Source organism: Chelonia mydas, chromosome 13, assembly GCF_015237465.2.
Source record: "Chelonia mydas isolate rCheMyd1 chromosome 13, rCheMyd1.pri.v2, whole genome shotgun sequence".
Taxonomy (NCBI): Eukaryota; Metazoa; Chordata; order Testudines; family Cheloniidae; genus Chelonia; species Chelonia mydas.
The window spans coordinates 15,387,169-15,413,140 of NC_051253.2; the positions used below are offsets into that span (position 1 = coordinate 15,387,169).

The 25,972-nt window shown below is 39.9% G+C and overlaps 1 protein-coding gene and 2 long non-coding RNA genes across 11 annotated transcripts in view; 1 reads left to right on the forward strand and 2 right to left on the reverse strand.

Annotated features, from left to right (window-relative positions):
- The window catches only part of LOC122462652, a 33,394-nt gene extending 19,272 nt beyond the window's left edge, over nt 1-14,122 (reverse strand). For both annotated transcript variants that reach the window (XR_006285345.1, XR_006285346.1), the window contains exons 1-2: nt 13,833-14,122; nt 13,606-13,725 (exon numbers count right to left, since the gene is read on the reverse strand). This is a non-coding gene — a long non-coding RNA (uncharacterized LOC122462652). The remainder of the gene's footprint in view (nt 1-13,605; nt 13,726-13,832) is intronic.
- NFATC2 (nuclear factor of activated T cells 2) overlaps nt 1-24,130 on the forward strand; it is a 133,501-nt gene extending 109,371 nt beyond the window's left edge. For 6 of the 8 annotated variants that reach the window (XM_027822231.3, XM_037915614.2, XM_043526783.1 and 3 more), the window contains exon 10: nt 17,171-24,130. In XM_027822231.3, the coding sequence (XP_027678032.1) occupies nt 17,171-17,226 (56 nt within the window). In that variant the 3' untranslated portion in view covers nt 17,227-24,130. Of the gene's footprint in view, nt 1-8,554; nt 8,643-17,170 lie in introns of all 8 variants that reach the window. The other 2 variants (XM_043526784.1, XM_027822229.3) reach the window with 1 other exon arrangement.
- Nucleotides 24,131-24,139: 9 nt separating this feature from the next.
- LOC119567946 overlaps nt 24,140-25,972 on the reverse strand; it is a 136,893-nt gene continuing 135,060 nt past the window's right edge. Inside the window, exon 4 of the long non-coding RNA XR_006285344.1 lies at nt 24,140-24,349. This is a non-coding gene — a long non-coding RNA (uncharacterized LOC119567946). The remainder of the gene's footprint in view (nt 24,350-25,972) is intronic.

The window sequence follows — 25,972 nt, forward strand, 5'->3', positions numbered from 1 at the left end:
CGAGCCTCTGATAGTGTGGCTGATGTGATTAGGCCCCGTGATGGTGTCCCCTGAATTGATATATGGACACAGTTGGCAACAGGCTTTGTTGCAAGGATAGGTTCCTGGGTTAGTGTTTTTGTTGGGTGGTGTGTGGTTGCTGGTGAGTATTTGCTTCAGGTTGCGGGGCTGTCTGTAAGCAAGGCCTGGCCTGTCTCCCAAGATCTGTGAGAGTGATGGGTCGTCCTTCAGGATAGGTTGTAGATCCTTGATGATGAGTTGGAGAGGTTTTAATTGGGGGCTGCAGGTGATGGCTAGTGGCATTCTGTTATTTTCTTTGATTTTAGTAAAGCTTTTGTCACTGGCCCACGTGACATTCTCATAAGCAAACTAGGGAAATGTGGAATTACTATAAAATGGGTGCACAACTGGTTGAAAAACCATACTCAAAGAATAGTTATCAGTGGTTCCCTGTCAAACTGGGAGGTCACAGCTAGTGTAGTACCATAGGAGTTTGTCCTGGGTTTGGTACAATTCAGTACTTTCCTCAGTGCCTTGAATAAAGGAGTGGAGAGAATGCTTATAAACAGGGACATCATTTGTGAGCATTTAGAACATTACATATGATTATATTTTATCTTGCAAATTCTGGGGGTGGGGGAAGAGGACAAAAAATGGAGCCTATAGACCTATGAAAAGTGGGGAGGGGACAAACTAAGGTTGGGAGGAACTGCCCCCCACCACCACCACCTTGCCCAGAGTAAATGATGATCCTGCTTATAAAATCTGAGGATGACAGCAAGATGGGAGAGGTTGCAAGCACTTTGAAGGATAGGATTAGAATTCAAAATGATCTTGACAAATTAGAGAATTGGTCTGAAATCAACAAGATGAAATTCAATAAAGACAAGTGCACAGTGCTTCACTTAGGAAGGCAAAATTAACTGCACCAATACAAAAAATGCGAATAACTGCTAGGTAGGAAAGGAGTACTTGTGGCACCTTAGAGACTAACCAATTTATTTGAGCATAAGCTTTCGTGAGCTACAGCTCACTTCATCGGATGCAGTACTGCATAAAAGGGTCTGGGGTTATAGTGGACCACAAACTGAATATGAGCCAACAATGTGGAGTTGCAAAAACGGATAATAGCTTTCTAGAGTGTATTAACAGTAGTGTGGTATGTATAGCATGGCAGGTAATTGTTCCATTCTAATCAGCGCTGCTGAAGCCTGAGCTGGAGTACTGTATCCCGTTTGGGGCACCACACTTTAAGAAAGATGTGGACAAATTGATGAGAGGAACAAAAATGATAAAAGGTTTAGAAAATCCAGCCTATGAGGAAAGGTTAAAAAACTGGATATGTTTAGTGTTGAGAAAAGAAGTATGAGGGGAGAACCTGATAACAGATCAGGAATTCCCCATCATTGGAGGTTTTTAAGGACATGTTGGACAAACATCAGTCAAGGCATACTTGGTCCTGCATCAGCATGGGAGGATGGACTAGATGACCTTTTGGGTCCCTTCCACCCCTACACCTCTCTGATTCTGTGACTATACATATAATAGACAATTGTCTTTGGATGTACCCCATTCTCCAGTGAGATCATGCCAGACATTAGCAAGCGCTTTGATTTTAGAGAGGAGGGTGTTTTATTACTATAGAGTTCGAAAACCTGTACTAGTTGGGTTGAAACTCACCCAGAATCATAGCCAGAGATGGGTAATGTGCTTCTTGTAAAAACAAACAAAAACACAAATATATTCAATACAAGTTACAAATGCAGGGTCATAGGCAGGCCATGTATGCAAGTGTATAGACCTGTAGATTGTCATACAGTTGACAATTATTGGACACTTCTTAAACCATGCCCCTGAGATTCTATGATGAATACAGCTTTATTGGTCTTGCCTGTACTATATGGGTATACACATAGCACAAAGTCTTGTACAGTTGTATAATTTGGAATGGCTCATTAAAACCTGAGACAGATTCTCTGGGGCAGTCTCTTCTTTAATTGTTCCAAAGTCTTGACCTAGAATCTGGAGGGGATGTCCCCAAAGCATTGGGCCCAGATTTTTAAAATAGTCTCAGGGCCCCATTGGTTTAAATTATTGCTACTATTATGAGGTTGGGAATTACCCAACCTTATAACTCTTAATCCCGCCTTCAAAAATAAAATGATCTATCTGCTACTGTACAATGAAGAGTTCAATGTAGTTTCTCGTAATTAGCACCTTTTTTTCTTACTTAAAACAAAAGTTTTCTCACTAGCACAATTTACTCATACTGAAAGTTTTGACTCTTTGGATGATGGATATAAATTTTTCTTATCATCTCAGACTATTTGCTGGTAAAAGGTTTCAGACCTTATTTAGATGAAATGCAAATACAGATGTAGTGCTGGTTTCCTGTAGTCTTTAGTTTTTTTCTTGAAATTACAGTGTCGTTTGGTGGGTTTTAGCAAGCTTCTGCAATAAATAGATCCTCTGGGCATGTCATATATTCTAATACCTGCACATGCACTGGTCATGGTATCTTCACAACAAGGTTCTATTATGGATCATAACTCTCGTCCTAATATTAGTAGCCTAAAGCTCAAAATGTTCACCTTTTGGAGGGCGTGTAATGGGAGTGGGATATATACACAAGAACAGATTTTATACAGTTTAAGACTGAGATTTTCAATGGACCCTAAGGAAGTTAAGTGCCTTAACAGTAGGGCTTCTTACAGAATAAAGGATGACTCAGCATGAGTAAGGTGGCAGAATGTGGCCCAGTAATTAGTTATGTGACTAAATGGAAATCACCAGAAGCGCTTTGGTGCTTTTGGGCTGGGAGGGGACAGGACAGATTAGGTTATTGCCTGTACATCTATTTTAAAAAAACTGTCTAAAAATAATGGTTTTGTTTCCCAGCCAATGAAATATATGTTCTAATAATTTGTTTGTGGCAGAAAAGTTAATAAGTAACAGCACTTAGAAGACATAAGCAGTGGATGAACATGAACATGCAGTAGCTACCTTTTTTGATTCCTATGCCATAATTATTTTCAGCCAAAAGTGCCCTTTTCCCAGTCCATTTTTCCTTCTCGTTTTTAAAATGCTTCATTAAATGGCTACTATTGCCTCCTCCCAGAGAGGTTAAGTCTAGGACTGTATGAAACTGCAGAATGACAAGTGAACAACAGTGGGTTAGTATGTGTGCTTTTCCTGCCAGTTCTTGCTATTTTAGAGGCATTGTGGTAACTGCTGGAACTTGCCTTAGTACTTAAGACAAGAGATGTACATTACAGTAGCAAAAATCATAGAATCATAGAATATCAGGGTTGGAAGAGACCTCAGGAGGTCATCTAGTCCAACCCCCTGCTCAAAGCAGGACCAATCCCCAAAATTGCCCCAAATCCCAAAATGGCCCCTTCAAGGATTGAACTCACAACCCTGGGTTTAGCAGGCTAATGCTCAAACCACTGAGCTATCCCTCCCCCCTCTGAGCTATCCCTCCCCCCTAAATCCATTTTGGTTTTGCTGTTTTGAATTGACAAGTAAGATTTGTTAATAGCGAACAGCACAGCTTATCTCAGCATTTATTTAACAAGCTGATAGGGCTCAACATATCCACTCATAGACAAGTGTAAGCATGATTCACCACTGCATTACTCCAGTTTACACCAGTGCAATAGGGTTACATCAGCCTAAAAGAGGAGTGACCAAGCCCTGGTCTACACTGGGCGGGGGATCGATCTAAGTTACGCAACTTCAGCTACGTGAATAACGTAGCTGAAGTCGACATGCTTAGATCGACTCACCGTGGTGTCTCCACCACGGTGAGTCGACTGCTGCCGCTCCCCCGTCGACTCCGCCTGTGTCTCTCGCGGCGATGGAGTACAGGAGTCGACGGGAGAGCGCTTGGGGGTCGATGACACAATAAATCGATCCCCGCTGGATCGATCGCTGCCCGCTGATGTGGTGGGTAGTGTAGACATACCAGCGGAGACTCCTGTCCTGTGTTTATGACCCTTCTTTGGCTTCAGTCCGTTTGCTGAAAGTAAACACTTGTGTATTGCTTTAACCATGCATTCTGGTTTAAGGAAATCAACTACCTCCCCCACTTCTATATAAGTTTGTACATATTTATTCAATGAGCAAGTGTACTACTTGGACTGTTTCACTTGATCTCATCACAAGTTAACTAAAACTAAACTCCATTTTAATCTCTTCTCAGTAACTTACTACTATCAATCACAGAGAGCCAGTTGCATGACTCAAACACATGTCCTTCTCTTACAATTTCAGCTAAAACACCCTGGCATCAAACAATTGCACAATGAAAGTTATATCTAAATATATGCAAACAGAAATAAAGTTTTTAAAAAAACTTTGGTATTAGCTAATACAAATCAAATCCGCAAGGAGGTGCTGGACTTCCACATCACATCAAATCCAATTCAGGTGTCCACTGGCAATATATATATTTTTGAAGTCACAATTTACACTTCCAGAACTCCCACATGATGATTTCGAATCACTTTCCAGTCCATCATGAAGGTCTTCCTAACTTATATAAAGATTGAACAGACAAACAGTCAAGCACTATAAATGGAATATTTAGGCTCCTCATTCTTTGCATGATTGTCTAGAGCAGTGGTTCTCAAAGCCAGTCCGCTGCTTCAGGGACTTTCCCTGAACAAGCGGCGGACCGGCTTTGAGAACCACTGGTCTAGAGGTTTGATGTGATTAAGGAGTCTTGCTCCTTAATTATACAGGGCCTGATTGTGGTATAGAGCCTTACTCACACTGATTAGTACCTCACTCCACTGACTCATGGATTGGAACACCAATGATTGTATTTGGTACCATACTGAACGTCTGTGGTCTACCCAAGCTTGAGTACATGCAGTGCTGTAGACCACCCACTCAGAAGAAGGGTGCTAGGAAAGGGTGCTTGACAAAGCCCTGGATGGGATGATTTAGTTGGGGATTGGTCCGGCTTTGAGCAGGGGGTTGGACTAGATGACCTCCTGAGGTCCCTTCCAACCCTGATATTCTACGATTCTATGATTCTATGAAAGACCTGTAGAGTTGCATATTCCCTGTGACTGGCATGGCATGCTGATCCACCCCATCCCCTGATGATTGAGAGTCATAAATTCAGCCCCCGTATGATAGTTTTCTGGGCATTAGAGGGATAGAGTCTCCAAATCAGTTCAAGATACCTCCAGCAACAATATGTTAATACCTAATGGCTTGTAGGAAAGGAGGGAAAGTACATGAAAGTTTTGCATGAAAGTGCACTTTCTTGATTTCCAGCTGACGCAAATTCTTCCTCCAGCTCAATGTGTAGGCAGAGTTTGTGCCTATCTTAGAATCTTCTTATGAGAAACCAATGATAAAATACTGTAATCCATCAAGCAAACAGGAAATCACACTTCTGAAACAAAAATTGCTTTGCAATTGCAAATCAACAAACCTTCCCTTGCTGAGAAAAGTTAAGTGACAAGTTAATGTGTGCGTCCTAGAAACACTGCAGCACCAGTTATTCCCAGTTCATGGAGAAGCAGTCTAGAATCCTTAATTCATTGGCATCCAGTGGGCTTAAAAAGGGAAAACATTTAAATAACTGAAACCACCACAGATAACCCTTTATTATCATTTAAAACTCTTAACATCTCAATCTTCATAATGTGATATTTGCTATCTTTTCCCAGCGGAGACTTCGGACTTTATAAATAACACCTCTCCCCCATTTGCTGTTTGTACTTGAGATTTCAGTCCTCTTATTGTGGGTTCTTAATAAACTGGTTTCCACAGAATTAAACAACCAGTTTAACTGTGTGAAAGCCCTCTGGCCACAAAAGTGTAATGACTTAACCAGTGACTTACAAACTCAGGTGTGACTTATTACTAATTTACAAGGCTGTAACTATTTGCCTGATGTGAAGCATGGCAAAACAGTAAAGGAATCCAACAACTATGCAAGCAGTTATAGGAATGGAGTCTGGGGCCAGTGCAAGTTTCAAATTAGCTATGCTCTGGCAAACAGCTCCATTTTTTTCTCTCTTTATACACTCATTTTTTCCTTACTTCATTGAGAAGAAAATGCCTTTAAGGACCACTTTCCTGGCCCAGACTGTTTGCTGTTTATGATAGTATTCTGCACTTCTGGGTAGTAACTTTTGTCTGAGGATCTCAAAGATGAGTAAATGCAGAGATAGAACTGTTAAGGTCCAAGTTTTCAAACATATTATCTAATCTGAGTTGCCTCAATTTTTGGATGTCCAAACTGAAACATCTAAGGCCTGATTCTCAGAGGTACTGAGCACTAATAACTTGATTGAAGTTTATGCAAACTGCCCTGAGTACTTCAAGGTGGACATCTGAAGACTTAGGCACTTAGGGCCAGATTCGCAGATGTATTTATATGCTTAAAGATGGAGAGAGGTGGCTCCAGGAATTAGGCATCTAACCTGCATAGGCAATTCTGAAAACCCCATTAGGTGCTAATCTGCATCTTTAGGCACCTCAGTACCTTTGAAAATCAGACCCTTAGTGGACACTTCAGAGAACGTTGGCCTCTGTGACTGGGCCAAAGCTACATGACAAGTTAGTGGCAAAGCTGAGAACCAAGCGTAGGCGTGCTAGCAGCTAGTCTTGTGCTCTAACCACAAGGTAACACTTCTTAGTGGCACATTTAAGGGTGAATTTTTATAAACGAGTGATGCCCAGCTTCCCTGTCAGGAGGGACATTGACAATAATAGAACTATGCAAAATCCACTCTGGATTTCTAGGGCCTAATAATCAGCGACGTGAACAAATTACTGATCTGTCTAGAATTTTCCCTCAATACTTGTGATGCATTCTGCACACAGGAGATTTTGGGTTTGAAATGAACAGACATTTTTTCACTCTTCTCTCACAGACCTGCCCAGCTTCCTGTTAATAATTCTGGGTACAGTAGCACAATATCGATTTTCTCTTCTTTGTTCCTTACTTTGCAAGTAGCCCTATTGAAGTATGGTAACTAGAGGGTATTCAAAACATTCTGGACCAAATCCAGGTCCCCTGAACTCGATGAGAGTTTTGATATTAATCTAGGTCGAGCCAAGCTTTAGCCACAAGTGCAAATATTACTTCATTGCAGTGCAATGTATTTAGATTCTGTTTTCCATCAGCTTTCTAGATGATATGTGAGATTCTTGGAAAGATCTTGTTGGTTGGATGGGTTTTGTGTCCATTTAAACTGGCATAAAGTTTGGGCATGGAGGCAGAATTACCATTTACTTTTAAATATCTATCTTGTTTCAAGAGTTTGCTTAATTAAATGACATTAACAACCTAGCTTGTTATGTGAGGGATGGTGGGAGTGAGGAAACACACAGCTAATGGGGAGGAGAAGGAGGAATGGGTCCATGTGGGGTTCAAGCTTATTCTTTAAACTAGGGAGTTGAATTTTGTAACAGATGAATACATTAGGAGTAATTCAATGAGTCTGAGCTGAGTACCTCTTTCTAGATCCCAGAATGTATCTTTCATTCTGTTATTTACAAAACTAGTCCCCTGTTTTTTTACCAGTGTAGCTTGCTGGTGCTTGGCTCCTTCCTTCTGATATATCTGAGTCTGTACCTTAGGAAGTTGATGTGCTCACATGTTCAAAAGATAGTTTTCCAAGACAGAGGGTATAACGTATTTCATATACGGAATGGTAGGATCAAGCACATAATATGTGGCTGCACCATCTTAGGGAGCCAAATAAAATATTTCTCTTCTATGTATAGCCAACTGAAATCCAACTGCAAAGACATTTCTGAATCTCAAAATTAGATTATTCTTGAAAGAGCGTTTTTATTCCTTTAATACTATGATGATTTTTTTTAATCTCTGTACTGTGTTTAAATAGGAGCCAAAGGCTTTCACAATGAATTTAAAAGAAATCTAAAGAGATCTGACAGATAAAAAGAAACTGACTATAAAGTATGGCCATTTTATGAGAAAAAAGTTTCACCTCATTTTGTGGTTGAAACAAAGATGTAACTTTCAGAATTTCTTTGCACATAACTTTCCTGTTCTTCATAGATAATGCAAAAATCTAATGCATTTACATGGCCATCATGTAATCTAAAAGAGGCTGAGATTAGATTTGGCATATTTGTATCATGTTTCATTTGGGCCACTAAGATGATAATTATATGGAATTACTGTAAAAGGCAGTGACTAGTCTTTGACCTGGCTTATAAGACACATGGAGCTCCTGTGCCTCAGAAATATCAGATCAAATTATTGGCACTTCTCGTACAGTTTGAATCAAGGTCATTTAGCAGAATAATTTTTAATATTCATTTTTAGATATTATCAGTTAGGAAATGCAAAAAAACCCAGTAAAATAGAGTGCTGGATCTGAGGCAATAAAAGGTCAGCGGTTAAGTTCTGCCTTGTGTATTGTGTATGCCGAAATGTCCGTTTAATAAACCAAGACACACTATGAAAGAGTAGCCGATAACTGTAACATTTGGCCTTATGAAATAGGCTGAAGGTTACAATTTTTTTCTCAAAAATGGTTTTGCAAATCTTTTTCAGAGCTGATAGATACACACCTTAGCTGGATACAAAACATTATATGAAACAGAATGACTGTGATCTTTGATCCAAGCAATCAAAGTAAAAGGTAACTGATATTTTTCTGCCTTTTCTCCAGCTGTGTGTTTTCTTAACCTTATACTTATTTAAAAAAAAAAAAATTAAAAATCCTGCCACTTTTAATTTGGCTTAAAAGCTTTTAAATCCTTTTTTTAAATTCCTCTTGCTTCCATTTTATATACCTTGTAGATTTCCTGAAATATCTGGGGCTTGGTGGGCAGGGAAGAGGCATTGGATTGTGCATGCTCTGTGTATAAGCATATTGACATTTACATTTGGTGGCTACTCTGTGTCATTAGAACGCCCAGTTCGCCTGGGTGTATCAACCTGTGTTCCTAGCAAACATGACACTCTTCAACTGTGAGGAAAGATCGTCCTCCCCACTCCTCACTGTGGGTCTCTTTTATGCAGTCAGTTCCTTAAGGCATAGTCTGCACTTGTTTCACATGCAGAACCACTGGCAATGTCTACGAATAAGCAGGATTTCTTAACTGCAGCACAGAGAAGAGAGGGGAATTTATCCTGCAATACAGATTAGTTTCATCTCCTTTAGTGAGAATTTTGGGCCAGATCCTGCAGACCTCACTGTCACAGGACTCCACCTGGGCAAGAGAGTCCTCTCACTTGCCCTGGTTTTATGGTGGCCTGGCTGCAGTGATGTGACTAAGAATTACTTCTGATTTATGCAGCCACAAGGACCTGACTCAATGCTCACCATGGCCAGTGAGAGTATTTTCTTTGATTTCAATGATCATTGGGTAGGGTCCTAAGTAACAAGAGAATCAAGCTCACTTTAAGTGGCCACAAATCCACTTAAATCAAGTCTGACTTTGGCCCACTGCTTAGAATGGAGCATTGCTTGATTGAGAACTCCATGACCCCTTTTTAAAAAAAATCTTTGCTTGGATATTTCATTTGCTGGCTCAAGCTTTTAAATTTATTTATCAAGAGGGGGTTTGATTTTTTAAAATGTATTTATTTATTAAAACTGTGACTTTATCATGTGCATGTAAACTTGGGATCTTGCATCGTCAGCCCATGCCATTAGTAATAACAGTCCTTTTACTGTGAGGATGTTAACCAGCAAAAATACAATAGCAGTCCTTGTACTATTGCTGGTTAACATCCTCACAGTAAAAGAGCTAGCAAGAATCCTTTAAGGCTTCTACTGTTTTTAACTGGCAAGACTCGAATGTATACATGGATACTACAGTTCCCACTAACTTCCCTGTTGCAATGAGTTAGGCAGGGTGTTTTCTATCATTAACACCCCCCCCCTTTTTTTTTTAAGGGATTTATTACTCATCTGTTAAAAGTTGCTCTGAGCAGAAGCCTGGCACAGTAGAGTTTTGCAAGTCAGAGTTTTGACCCTGTTTTGTTTGTCTTGCAAAGAGCTACTTTACTACAAATTTACATGCAGCCTTTTTGCAATAATACAGATTTAAACTGAAAAGTCAAGGGGACATTCAATTCTGGACTCTTTTTCTAGTGGTGTAGCCATCTGTAATTTAAACCCCTCCACAATGACTCCAGTGGAGCTATGCCAGGTTACACCAGCTGGGGATCTACCTTGTGTAATGTGGACTTGACCTTTTGTAAAGCAACAAAAATAGACACCTGAACTGAGGGTTGAAAAAAATTCAGATCTCTCATATGGATTTTGACTCTTAGGGTTTTATCTGTCTAGGCTCATAAAGGCCACAGTAAAATAGCTCGTCACAAACATTAATGAATTTATCCTCACACACACCCCCCATTAGGCAGGTGAGCTGAGGCACAGAGAGTTTAAATGACTTGCCCAAGCTCATGCAGGATGTCTGTGGTGAGCTGCCAACAGCACCCAGGTCTTGTCTAGATTCCCCCAACTACAAGCCCTTCCTATGCATTATGGATCCATAATGTCAAAATCAGAGCGGATGGAATCCACCCCCTGGCACAGAGACCAAATAAACAAGCTTGTGCAGGGAGACGATGCAGCACATGAAGAGGCAGAATCCGTTCCTCAAGAAGGGCACCAGCCACCACTGTGACCACAGCACAATCCCTTAACGTAGGTGTTTGTGACCACTGAATCGGTGCTGTTGCTAGTATAGTCCCCAACACCTCTCCATGCTGACCTATGTGGGCCGGGCAGATGATTTGACATCCCTGTGTCTACCAGTCCGCTCACCCCCCATGCAGCAGAACTACCTGTTTCACGGGGCTGGTGAATGCAGGAGTGTTGAGAGGGGATAGGGGGAGTGGCTTGGTTGCTATTACACTGGGGGAATTTCACCCACTGTACACTAATACCTCCCATTGTTCAGGCAGATTATGCACAACATACCAAACTTTGCTGAATCTTTACAGAGTCCAAGGATTGTATATCAGGGCTGCAACACATTCAGAGTTACAGTCTTTTCAATGGTTTACTGTGTTTTTTATGTATATTACCTTAAAAATTAAAAATATGATTTAAAAAAAGTCAAAGGCCAAATTCTCAAAGGGCTTTTTTTTTTTTTTGCGTGTACAGTTTGTATTTATAGTGAATCATGCACTTGCAAATCAGACTTCTTGTGCCTGTAACAATCCAAGTTACATGCTCAAGCAGGTCACTGAAGACGCCAGCACTTCAATTCATGCCCATAATCCAAGTGAAGAGCAAAATTACCAGTGCAAATTGCACTCACAAAATGACAACCATCCTATTGAAAATGTGGCTCAATATTTGTGCATGACACAGCCAACATTTGCATGTGCCAAATGGGAATCTAATAGAAAAGCGACTGTCTCACTTTGCTCAGGTGCTTATTTGCATGTGCAAATATGGGGGAGAGGGCATTGTTGCAGTCATGGTTTTGAAGGCCCTTGGAAAATTGGACAGTAAAGTACTAACTCTAACCCAAAGTAATGCAGACTGCAGTAATGCATGATGTTTGAGCCATACTGTTGCTTGTAGCTACTGCAGGGAACTCCAAGTATTATTGTTCATGTATTCTATATTAAATGGAGTCACACACAAGGATAAGCTGCAGTAGGAATTCTAGCCTGAGAATTTCCCTGTTCTGTTCAGCTGACATCAGATATGATTTAAATGTTCATTCTTTATTATTTAATTTTCATAATGTTTGCTTATGTCCTCATAATGTGGCTTGTCCTGTTTTAGCAGCTCTTCTGGCTTCTCATTAAAACATAGGTGACAGTACACGACAAAGCAGGCACACAACAGGCACCTTAAGATGATAACATTTTATTTATTAGTCAGATCATTTCTGTTTACTCTCAGCCAAAGAGTAGTGTGATTGGGCTCAGAGGACTCCGACACTGGACTAGGCCAGCCATTTGTCTAGTCTACTTTGGACAGTCCTCTTTTGCTAAGGTTTGGCCCCTGTCTGGTATTGAGACAAAACCGGATGTGGTTGTGCAGACGGAGAAAACCATTTTGAATGGCATGCCGCCTTCACCCCACCAGCATGCACCATGCGTATGAGATCATGCCAGCGAGGGAGGGGGAAAGGTGGTCTTCAAAATGGCTTCCTCATGCAGTGTGATTTCACTTGCACAGTGCATGTGAAGTCATGTCAGCAGGGATAGGGTCACGCCATTCCTGGAAATACTGGAATGTATTCTGGGTACGTGGAAGTGTCCACCCTATACTGGATATTTTAACTATGGGCATTTCTACACTACAGCTAATATAGGTCGACTTACAGCCAGCACGATAACTACCCTTCTTCTGTCGGTGGTGTGCATCCTCACCCGGAGCTCTTCCACTGACTGAAGAGGGGCAGGGTGGGAGGGGCTGAGAGCCAGGGCTCTCAGCTCTGCGCAGCTCTCCACAGGAACTCCAGCTACGCCCTGAGCTCTTGCCTCCCAGCTCCCAGGCGGAAGCGGAGGCAGCTGCCTGAGCTTCTCAGCTCCCTGAGCAGGGAGTCTCCAGGCAGCAGCCCAGCTGGGAGTGGGCAGCTGGAGGCTTCTGGGCTCTAACTGCCCAGCTTTCTTGACAAGACAGCCAACAGCTGATATAAGTAACACAGTGTCTACACCGACTACACCAACATAAGCGCTACACCTCTCCTGGGGGTGGAATTATGATGTCAGTGTAGTAGGGCACTTACATCGGTGGGACAAGGCTGACATAGTGTGTACACTGACATAATGAGGTCGATGTCAGCTGCCTTACGTCAACCTAATGGTGTAGTGTACACCAGGCCTATGCTACCACAAAAAGAGAGACATTTAGAGATGAAAGTCAGACCAGAATGCAAACTTCCTCCAAAGTTTGGGTGTGTCTGGATTTGTAGCTCCCATTCAGCCCACAATAGAAACTCAGATCACTACAATCAGATCTGGATATGGATTCAGATTCTCCCAAAATACTAAGGAAGACAGGTTCAACATGAATGGTTTCATTCAGCCCAGTGTCGAGATAACCTTGAGCTGGGAAGATTGGCTCCAGTTGCTGTTATTTTATTTATTTGTCACGCAGTGATGCTTAGGAGCCCCAGATTTAGACCAGTTGTGCAAGGTGCTGTACAAACAGGATTGCTTGTCCTTCTCTTAAAGCTGCAGTGTTGTGGCTCAGGCCCATTTATAGTAAGAAGACAGCAGCCTCTGGCTAGCTTAATTTACAGCCTTATTGACTCATGCTGACTTTCATTAGTAGTAAATATATACAAGAATGAGAGTTTGCTCTGCAGCCCTCAGGAACCAACAGCCTGACTTGTCATAGCACAGACAAACCTCTGCTCTTCCTTACACCCATGAAGCCCCACCGCAGTCCAAGAAACGGTAACCAGTCAGGTTACAAAGCTGTCTGGTTCACTGTGTTGCTCTGCTGGTTTTATTGTTGTACAGTCACTGTTGTCCACCCTGTCACCTCAGCCAATAAAATCCTGCAATGCAAATGAATGCAACATGCAGGGGAGAAAGTGAAGCTGACTGTTAAATAAACCCCATAACCACTAGATTTCAACTGCTTCACTACATTGTCCACACTGTTTTGCACCTACCAGCTATAGTCTCATCCATATTTGCGCTGGAGACCAGATAGTAGCTGTTCTCCTGTCGCTGTGCTGTTAGCTTGGCAGCCCTGTCCTGCAGATTTTGCTTTCCTTGAGTTTTATTTTTAGCTGTAGAAACAAATGAAAAAAAATTCAGCATCCCAGATGAATTTCCCCCAGTAAGTTTAAGAAGATTAGTTTAGGTCTATTTTCCAAATAGGGTAAGTCTTTTTCACCTTTTTGTTTTCAGCTAAAATATTAGCTGTCCCTAGACTGAAATGACCTCTTGTCATCAGGAAGAATGTGATGTTTCCATCTGAGATGGCTGTATTAAATTGACAGGAAATGCACATACAATATGTTTTTGAGACACTGACTGAATGAACAAATGTGTTGATAAATAATTCAGCCTGCCGTTTCAGCCCACTCCTTTTTATAAAGGAAATGACCCCGTAGAGTCGGTGCCCACTTCTTTCACCTCACTGCTATTTTTAGCAGTCAGAGGCTATGAAAAATTTCCATTGAAGATCTGCTCCTCTCATTTCCTGGGTAGAGAAAACAGGAAGTCCTTTAAGCTGAGCCTAAGTCGGTTTTGCATGAAACTAGAGCAATCTCACCTCCCACTGGCAGTCTGATTACACTGCAAAGCCTCAGAACCACAACAGATCTAATAACCTTCAGCTATACAGTCGTTTCAGTGAACTTGCACAAGCGGTTATGGGCAGAAGCTGAGATAAGATATGGCAGTGGAAGTTTAGGCACAAGGAGATGGTAAAAATCCCCTTCACTGTATAATAGTTTTTTCTAGCATACCTCTGCTTTTCAGTTGGCGCCTCCACCAATCAAAGCGAGGTCAGGCACATGAAAGCATATCCTGACTGGAATTAGGAAGACGTGCTAAATTCTGAGGTGTACTACCAGTGGGCTTTCTGTGCACGGAGAAGCCCTGAATGCATTGAACTTAATATTGTTCTGCTGCATCGGTGTGGGGGGAGAATTTAGGGAGTCCAAATCCCGTCTGCAGAATAAAGCAGAGATCACTGCACCCACAGTTTTTTTTCAAAAGGGACACTAGTATAGTAAAACACCAGCTGGTTTGTTACACTGGCACTGCCTCTTTTAAGCAGTCCTTGCCCTTACCAGGTTCATTTTCTATGGAATCTTAACATGTGGCACTGGATTTTTATTCTATTGTTAGGTTCATTCTCTGATTAATTAAAAAGGGTTCAGTGTATTTCTATCTTTTTCTAACCCCGCTTCAGAAAAGCATCTCCTTATTCAGATAGGGTACTGAAGCATGAGCATAAGTTCTTTCCTAAATTGGTGTCTCTCTCTCTCTCGCGCGCGCTCACTCTCTGTACAGTGGCTTGGGGCAGAGGATACATACTGTTTTAAGAGAATTAGTTCTAACAAAAAATCAAATGGCAGTTCTAAGTCCCCATGCAAGAAAGTGTGCCTGTGATTGCAAGAGCGATTAGAGATGGGATCTGGACATGGATCCAAATCAGAATTTTTGCCAAAGATTTGGGCCAAGAAGAGAGTTTGGATCTGGTGTTCTGGACTAATCCATCTGTAATGCATCCCCAGTAATTGCATGCAAAAATTAGTAACGTACTTACTATTGTGAGCATATAATCAATTTGCACAAGCAGTTGAAGTAATTTTGATCATAGATCTGGGCTTCTAAAATTGAATATTTGGTTATTATGATTTTAACAAGAATTTACCAAGATAGATTGAGAGACCCATATCTTCATAATTATGCACCTTATTTGCAAATGCAATTGCCATGATTCTGACAGGTTAAACTGAACCCACAAATAGCAAATTCTGGCAAAAATATGCACACATAATTGCTGTGCCAGATACAAATGAGATAGCTTCCCATTATCTCCATTTTAGCAGTGGAGATATGTCTGTAGGTTTTGTATCAGTTGTTCTGGCAGGGTCTGATGCCACTTTCAGTTGGTATGTCCTGGTGTGTGGGGAGTTTTCTTCTTCTGATGGGCTTGGAGGGGTTGAGGGGTTGTCTGAAGGCCAGAAGAGGGGATTCAGGAAAACCTTCCCCCTCTCAACACACCTTTCAAATCCGTGGATCCTACACATGCCTGTCACTACATGTGGTGTACCTCATCCGGTGCACTAAATGTCCCAATAACAACTATGTGGGAATACGCTTCCCAGACCTGAAGAAAAGCTCTGTGTAAGTGCAAAAGTGTATCTCTTTCACCAGCAGAAGTTGGTCCGATAAAAGATATTACCTAATATCTTGAGACCGATACAGCTACAATACTGCATACTACAGTAGAACCTCAGGGTTATGAACACCATAGTTATGAACTGACTGGTCAACCACGCACCTCATTTGGAACCGGAAAAAAAGCGGCAGAGACCAAAAAAAAAAAAGAAAAGTCAAATACAGTTCTGTGTTAAACATAAACTACTAAAAAAAGGTGGGGAGGGAAGGGATTTTTCTTCTGCATAGTAAAGTTTCAAAGCTGTATTAAGTCAATGTTCAGTTGTAAACTTTTGAAAGAACAACCATAACATTTTGTTCAGAGTTACAAACATTTCAGAGTTATGAACAACCTCCATTCCGAGATGTTCATAACTCTGAGGTTCTACTGTATATGGTAACACATAATGATGTTGTTTTGGGTTTTTGCATAGAAAAGCAAGGATGGGAGTACACTAATGCATTCTGTTGGTCTTTATTATTAATCACCAGCACACAATGTCAGGAGGTTAGAGTAATAATTGTATAAAGAGGCATGGAACATGGAAGTTTTATTTCTGTGCTGTAAAGAAAAATACACTATGCGACAAATATGTTTAAGGCCAGATTTTCAGAAAAATACTTTTGCACATGACTTACATGCACAGAATTTTCAATCCAAGCACACAAGTTTGGCATGTGTAAAAATGCACTTCCCAAAATCTGGTGCTTCACTTTTCTAATTTTTCTTACTTCATCTTGGTAAGAATGTCAATATCCACTGACTCTTTGGGACTTTTTGTCTATGAAGCAGGAAAATAATTATTTTATGCAAGGGACATCCGATGCATGATCACAGGACGCAAAAGGTCATTCTGATTGTATAGTGCTTGAAATGTGCTGAACATGATATAGAAAAACAGCAATACATGGGTGTTGTCCCAAAATGTTTACCATCTAAAGGCCCAATCCTGAGACCACTTCAACTAGGCATAGTCTGGGATAGTAAACAGTATGCTAATATCTAGAACTACACCCATAAGTAAGTGTTTACAGGATCAAGCCCTACTTTAGACATGACACAACAAATGGGGTTAAACAGTATGGACAGGATTGAGTGACAAAGTGTAAATCAAATAAGAGCATGTGGTTACTCAGTTTAGGCATGTGCACATTTTGGTGATCCAGTTGGGAACTGAGTTATGTGAGTGTTTGGGTTTTTTGTTAATAATAGATGTGTTATCATTATAAAATGTCAAGAGGATGTTTGAGACTTAATAGCAAAACCTGCTCGTATTGCTTTGGATTCCCATCACTTTCAGAACATGCTAAATCTCTTTCCGCTTTTTCATTTCACAGTTAATGAAATTATCAGGAAGGAGTTTTCTGGACTCCCTGCCAGAAATCAGACATAGAAGAAGAGATTTGTGAGACAACTTTTACTGAATCCTTCCATAACTGACCTGTTTAGATCCTTCCACTGCCCCTTCAACCTCCTGCTTCCTTAATCGTTCATCTCAAGGCACCAATTCAATGCAAGGAACAATGTATTGGCATCAAGCTGACAGCCTTGACTAAGCAGCTCGCCACCTCTCTCTGTAAACATCAAAAGGACACCCTTCCTTTAGTCCAAAGATTGTATTGTTCTCATATAACACGGTATGTGTCTTGCCTGCTGCAAAAACATATAGATATCATAATAAGGGAGAAGAAAGGCGTCACTCCAGAGCTCTGTTCCACAACAAATGTGGTTATATATTAGCACTTAATTCAGTGGGGATGGGAAATAAGGGTAGAGGGAGTGCCTGCGTTTTATATAAGATTAACAACACTTTGCATTTAAATAGCAACACCTTTCCATCCAGATCTCAAAGCCCTTTACAAACACAGGTTACACATTATTATTCCCAATGTTACCCATGGGGGTAACTGAGGCACCCAGCAGTTAAGTGACTTGCACAAGTCAGGCCACATCTACACTATGGGTTCTACATTGATGGAAGGTGTTTTTCCATCGCTGTAGGTAATCCACTCTCCCAGGGGCAGCAACTAGGTCAATGGACAAATTCTTCCATCAACTTAGCTGCATCTATCCCGGGGTTTAGGTCAGCAAAGCTATGGTACTCCAGGGTGTGGCCATGTCAACCTAATATTTTAGAGTAGACCAAGTCTCAGTCTTATCTGAGAACAGAACCCAGCTTTCCTGACTCCTACTCCTGTGCTCGGCACACCAAACTGTAGTTGCCACATGAATCCAAGACTTTCTTTGTTGTTTTTAATCAGAGCTGATGTGCCTTTGAAGGCGAGGGATGCTTAAAGAAAATTAAGTTAAAAGAGCACGTACAAATTTCTAATGAACAGCCCAAGTTAAAATAACCCTTGATAAAATGAAGCGGATGCATCTATTGGAGTTACAAAATTCAAGCAGAATTATGCCTGTCAAAAGACTTTGTGATTGACCCAAATTAGTGGTTAGCCAATACATTGACAGCTTTTAATTTTTTTATTCTAGTAAAGTGCTGCTGTTTATTTTCATGTAGAACCTGCCTTCAATTCGTAACTGCTCTCATTTAGAAGCCACAACATTTAACCATGCAAGCTGCAGGGGAAAGTAATTACATCTAAAAGAAGCCACACATTTATTTGTCTTTTTTTCTTTTGCTTTGAAAAGCCAGCAGCAATTTACAGAAAGGCTGAACCTCCTTGTTAGTCTAATAAGTTAGCTATGTATGACTTCTAGTGCTAACACATAGTTTGAATATACTGTGCTCAAGAAAGTTAATCACAATAAGAAACAGAATATGGATAACATTTGCCATTTGCAGTTGCACAGCTAGTAAGCTTGTCAAGTTTCATGCTTTCCATTTTTAGTGTGTTATTGCTTCCGTGACATGATAAAAAGATATCATACCTGGATAATATAAATACATTAAGGGCTAACCATAATATTGCTGCAAATATGTAATAATCTTTTGTTAAATTAATGAAATCAATATCCTTAAGAGTGCTTGTAGGAAATCTGCAGTGCTAAAGATTGCTCTAGAAGGCACACTAGCTAAAGTCTCAAGGGTTTCAAAGCACAGATTGCCAGTACCCATGTGTCTACATGGTGACAGCATGAATTAGGTTGTATGAAAATATTAGATCAGCAGAACTTTTGTAGAATGTTTGCCCAATGCTGCAAGAAAGATAAGTGCATAGACCCCCATAGAATCAATACTGGGTTTGCACAGCTATTCTTCGTGAGTTTTGTGAAAATATATATTTTCTGCCACTAAATTCTACCACTAAAGCTATGCAACATCTTATATCCTGGAGAGAGTTAGTAGATAGCATTTCACTAACTCTGTCCAGGATATAAGCCTTTGCATAGCTTCAGAATGCCTGATTAAGAAATTGACCTGAACCAAAATCTTGGATCTTAAACAACCTGGGATCTTTGGAGTATCTGAAATCAGAATTTTGCAAACGGGAAAAACCAAAAGCCTGGATTCAAACCTTCTTAGGTCATTTAAAAGTCTGGGTTTATAGCCTGAACAGAATTTTGTGGCTTGCTTGAGCCCCTTTCTATTCTTAATCGAAAAGTTGATTAGATATGTGGCCTGCTCATGAAGTTTGCGTCTTTTTTTTTCAGGTGGGTCAAACATATACTGCTCATGTATACAGTGCTAGTGTAACACACAGACCAAGCAGGAGCATTTCTTCCAGTTGGAAGGTATTCTGCTTTGTACGATTAGAATCTTTTTGAGAAGGTCATTTTCCCATATGCCATTTCAGCAATACAAAAGGTGACTGTCACTCAATACTGCCAGCAGTGGTTATTTCAGTCTGCCATTCATATAGCCAGCTACACATGCTCCATCCGTAAATAATACAACAAAAGTATCAAGTCCTGGTCCTGTACCCACTGAAGTCAATAGACATTTTGCCATTGGCTTCCATGGGAGCAAGCCTGGGGCTTTGAATATGATGAATTAAAAATGACCTAGATGTAGTGGAATTATTGGATATTATTCAACAACTCTAGGTGCTCTGTTTTAATATGTTTAATTTCCTCAAAACTTGCTTTAATAATGCAGTGTACCATGAGCTATTCAAGATCTTTGGTTCTTTCTAAGGCAGATACAGTTCCAGGCAAAACATCCCATTGTTTCGAATTGTCTTGGTTCTCAAGGAGCAAAGTCATCTTGCACAAGTTGTTTATTTCAGCTGACTTTACTTGAGCAAGAGTGTAGTCCAAAGGAGTTTTCCAGTTTTACACAATTTGCGCACAGAAGTAATTTAAAGCTACCACAAAAATTACTTGGCAGATTTTTTTCCCATATGGACTCTCTTCTTGTTGGATTTTAACAAGCAGCACAAAGAAATATGTGAACTAATTATTTTGTTTACATAATAAATTGGCTAGATGGCATGTTCTAAAAAACACTGCCACTCATTAGGTGATAGTTTAAAAATAAAACCCCAAAAGGGACAGGTTTTCAACAGCATTATGCACACAAATAAATGCATGGCTGACTTGGACAAGTATATAGGGTAATTGCACACACAAATCCACTAGAAACCTTGGTCATCTCAACATGCAATTACTCAGATGAAATGTGAAATCATGGTACAGGTGTTCCCATTAAGTGTGCCTAGCTGTTCTGGCACGCCCCTAAATTATCAGTTGAGCATCCTGCATCATTTCCCCATTTTACATAATTAGGCTTTTCTTACCATGATACATTAATGTATAAACCACACAGGAACTAAGGCTTTGATCCTTACAATGTGACACCCACGTGGAGTTCCACGGAAGTCACATTGCAGGATCTGCCTGTTAAACATGCTCTCTCTCCTATTTTGGTGGAAGACTTGTTTTGTTTTTCTTTTTAAATCCATTGATCTTACATTTTCCTTCAAGAGCTAGGCTGGGTAGGGTGGGATAGTAATTTTTATGTGCTTCAAGGGTTCTGTTGCTGCTTGCATTAAGCTGGATGCTTTTCTTCCTAAAGTTTAACACATAGCTAATTAGATGTATTTGTGTATGTGCATATACACACATATGTTATATACTTGGGTTGCAATCCTGCAACTGGCACCAAAGGGACAGATCACTGCACCCGCATGATGTCAGCTAAAGGATCAAGGCTCTTCATACATGTATATAATATAGACTACATTTTAGTGGTTTTATTTACAGCTACATGTAGTCTGCTTATACTACTGTATCTGCTTTTCATCATTTTACATGCAAAACATTTGATAAATAATATAGTCTTAACTAACATCATATTTATTTCTGGAGAGAGGAAGGAGGATCCTAAGACACAGAGTTATGCAGTTTTATCTCTCAAAAATGTTATAGCTATGCTGAATAGCTTCAAAATATATAGTACTAAATTATTTCTTTTTTTTTTTTTTTTTTTGGCTGAGCAGTGTTTTTCCAGTATTAATATTGTTACATAAATAAAAATTGCTCTCTTGCTCTCTCTGTAGAAACATTAGGTTCACCTTGGAAGAGTTAATAGCATTTGTGAGTAATTTGTTCTCACTTTATCTGGAAAATAGCCATATTTGCACATGAGGAAATTCTGTCTTTCCTCAGTTATCTGAATGTTTCACCACAGTGCCTTCCTGCTATTGTACCAAAGGCCCTCCAAATATACTGTCCTCAGGGTGAACAACTCTAATGCGTTTTCCATCAATGTTATACCATGCTAAGTACATGGGGCTCATTGTAACCCGAAGTTCGTCTAGCTGTCTTTTCCCCCACACACACTTTTCCATCCTAGCTTTGGCTGCGAATTACAGGATGCACTTCTATAAACTGTTGCATCAATTATATAAATACATAAAATAAAATAATCATTCTTGATACATAAACAATCTGAGAGCGTAATGGGAGTTGACAGCTATAAGGAAGATTTTATGTCAGCTACAAATGTTGTAAGTAAAGTTTGCCAGGGGAGTATTTGCTTGTGAAGAGATTTGCAATGAAATATGCAGCCCAGTTTTGTTTTTCTCCATGAGAATGAGCAAAATGTAAGATCTGAACAGCAGCAGTGGATTGAAAGTGTCTATTGTATGTGTTTTTATTGGTAGAAAGAATGTAGAAGAGCCATGTTTTTTGCACTTGCTTTATTTGTATCCATGTAAATATGTATTACTTCATTCTTCTTGTAGGAATACACCATTTTCTGAATGTAGTATATTTCCAAAGACAGCACTATGTTATTCTCTATTGTATAAACATGCTGCTGCTTGATAATATATCTAAAACAGTTCTCAAAATTAGCTAGCATGTTTTTTAATATATTTTGTAATCCATATCTTAAAAAATAAAAGTGTCTATGCTTTTTATCTGCCCCAAATATGCAGCATCTTTTGCATTAGAAATGATATTTATAAAGGATTGTTTTGCATTTTTTCCAAGTGGATTAATTTCTCTATGCATTTGTTACTGAACTTTTCCCCTATAAGATAAATGATTTCAAGTTGGTATTTGATAAGTGTTCCAAAGACTCCAAATGTGTTTCTGAACACAGTATTTTTCTAAATACTTCAGTGTGACTTGTTTTCCCATGAATCAGTTTCCAAATTGCTACTTATCACAGAACAATTGTTTCTTACATGGATTCAAGAAAATGTCTGCCTAAATTTAAGATATAAAACTAGGTCACACACCACTAGGTTTGATCCATTTTAAATTATGTGATGGCTCAATTTAGTATCTACATTGAATGTTTGTTATTTATACTGTTTGTGCTTATGGAATTGGGAGAGGTGTCCACATTGGATTTAGAAAAAGTGAACCACAGATTCCCCAAAACTCAGTTACTTATTGTTTCCTATGGAATTTGTGGTGTGTTTTTTGTACTGTCCATGATTTCACAGATGCAATTCTAAAGCATTTAGTTTGATATGAAAAGGGATAGATCCCAATGTACCAATTAGCTCTTAATACAATATGAACTATCCACTCCTTTGAACATTTCACATCAAGTTAGCAAACCTTTCTCTTACACCTGTGCTACTGTGTAACCCCAGTGAATGACAGTTGCTAACAATTTGCTTAACCAGCATCAATCACCTGACTATAGTCTATGTAAGATTTGTAAAAGCGGCAGAGTCCTGTGGCACCTTATAGACTAACAGACGTATTGGAGCATAAGTTTTCGTGGGTGAATACCCACTTCGTCGGATGCATGTAGTGGAAAGTTCTAGAGGCAGGTATAAATATGCAAGCAAGAATCAGGCTAGGAATAACGAGGTTAGTTCAATCAGGGAGGATGAGGCCCTCTTCTAGCAGTTGACGTGTGAACACCAAGGGAGGAGAAACTGCTTTTGTAGTTGGCGAGCCAGTCACAGTCTTTGTTTAATCCTGAGCTGATGGTGTCAAATTTGCAAATGAACTGAAGCTCAGCAGTTTCTCTGAAGTTTCTTCATATTTCTACCTGCCTCTGAAAATTTCCACTACATGCATCTGGCGAAGTGGGTATTCACCCATGAAAGCTTAGGCTCCAATCCGTCTGTTAGTCTATAAGGTGCCACAGGACTCTTTGCCGCTTTTACAGATCCAGACTAACACGGCTACCCCTCTGATATGTAAGATTTGTTTATCTATTTTTTAATTGTTCCTGGTGTGTAATCCAAAGAAATAAACTGGTACCTGACTAATGTTGCAATAAAGTTTCAAATGCAGGTGCTGGTAGCTGTATATGATCATATAGGCTGCCAACGAAAGGCGATCAGGGGAAAAGTTTATATTTTGAGTTTCCTTCGCTAACTCCCCTGAAACTGCTACAGAAAAGCTGGAAGATTCCAGCAATAATGACCTATGCAGATGCTACATGGATATATTGAGTTTCCAAACGATCCATATATCTGTTGTAGAGTAGATAGGTTATTTTCAAATAGTACTAAGGACTAGACTGCAATGCTCATACTCATGCTGAGCAGTACCTTATTACATGAGTAGTCCAATGGGTGTCGGAAGGTTGGAGACTATGGGTGTAGTCAGGTGCTATTCAGTGTCAGTAAGGGTGGCATAATTGGGCAATAAGTAAGTAAATCAATTTTAAAAGTAACTATGTTCAGCTAACACTCTGCATTAAATGCAGATACTCACCTGAAGTGAGCAAATGACTTACAAACAGACATTTACTACTAAATTGCTTGCACAAAAGTCTATGTTTAAAAAGTGAAGAGAGATTTATATCACACACATTCCTATGCAAAACATTGTTAACCTCCAATTCAATGATTTTTCCTATCTGTAAAATATTTTTATATAGCTTGTACTATGATAGTTAAGCAATAAATCAAAGGACAACATCTGCAGCATGTGTGTTTGTGTGTTCTTAAATACCTGTATCACCTTATTTACAGTAATTAGGCTTGATCTTGTAACCTTCACTCTCCCGAATAATGCCAATGAGACTGCTTTGGTGGAACTCTTCAGGCACGCTAGTATGAGTAAAGATTTCCGAACTGGCACCATTGTTTGCAAACTAGAGACTCAGTGTCCCTCTGAATCAAGGTCTTCTCCGGTTTCTGTAGATCAGATTGAATTACATAGTGAAAAGAAATAATAAAGTCCATCCTTAGCTCTCAACAGTCATTTTCTGTTTTCCTAGTAAGAGAACCAAACAGGCCAAATTAACAGATGCTCTGTAGAGCGTTACAAAATGGTACAAATTTCAGTTCCATTTGAGCAAAGTATGCATATACACAGTTTACAGTTATTGGGGATGTGATCTGTTTAATTTGTGTTCATCTAAATCCCAACTGTGCAGTTTTTTTCTGGATACACTAAAAGGTACATTTTCAGACTGCTGTGCTGGAAAGGTACCCAGAAAACCCATTATTTCTTGGTAACAGTTAAGTTTATGTAGCATGCAATTAAAGACATTTACCTTAACAAAATCAATATTATCCTTTGCATTTAAAAACACAAAATTTAAACCATATTTGATGCATTTGTTGGACATGGAAGCAAATGCTTCGCTTATTCGGGGCAAGAACCATGTGGAAGTTCTTAACTCCCATTACACTGCACAAAGGCTGGGAAGCCCATAAACCAGACAAGCTTAGCCAACAAAGAAGCTGTTACTGGCTAGGGGGAACAGTTTATGACGAGCAAATACATGGCACACAGAATTTTAGCTGTATTCAGCAACAGGAAAATGCAAGTAACTTAACCTCGAAATTCCACAAGTAAGGCTGAAAACTTTAGCACCTGAGCTGATGCTCTGACTTTAATTAATTTCTTGGGCCCAAAACAGAATCCTACAATGGTACCCCAAATTTTCATTCTCAACTGTGAATGTCCTGGATTTTGTCTAGTATGGTAACTTGCCAGTTCTCATGCTTCACTGTGTAAATAAGTGATCTACAAGATTTTGACAACAAATTTAATTTACTGCATTTAAGAAGCCCCTTTTCAGCCTGATACCATGCTCTTTTTATAAATACATCATGATGAATGTCTTGTTCTGTAATAAATTCCCTTTCAGCACCATTGCATTCACTGTACTAAGTTTAAACTGTTTGCCATTAAGGCCCCAAACTCGTAAATGTGCCCCAAACTACATCTTAAATCCTATTAGTTATCATGGTCCCCACTCATCATGATGACAGCTTAGATAGCATGAAGATGGGAGCAAGAGAGGCTATCTTCTAGGTCCCAATGCATGGATGAGAAGAGAATGGCATTATATTTATTAGCAACCAAGGAACTTTTTAAAGAAGGGAAAACCTATGGGCTCCACCATAACCAAAGGTTAAGACTGCTGGCACAGAAAATTGCTGATCGGGGGGCAGCTTGGAAGCCCAGGGAAAAGGTAGCAGGTGCTGAGCTACACTCAACTTGCACAGACACATCTGTTAGGGTGACAGCACTACAAAAAGCAACTCCTTATCCAGCAAAGGGTAGGACAGAAATTACAGCTGAAAAGGAGCTGGAGATCACAAAAATAAAATTGTCAGGCAAAGGAGTGAAGGCACATGGCATAAAATAAAAACTATTAGGGCCAGAGCCTCAGCTGGCATATCTCCATTAACATCACTTGAGCTACAGTGATTTACATCAACTGAGGGTCTGGTTCCATAAGAAGTCAAAAGAGTAAAATAAGTGAACTGGAATCATAGAATATCAGGGTTAGAAGGGACCTCAGG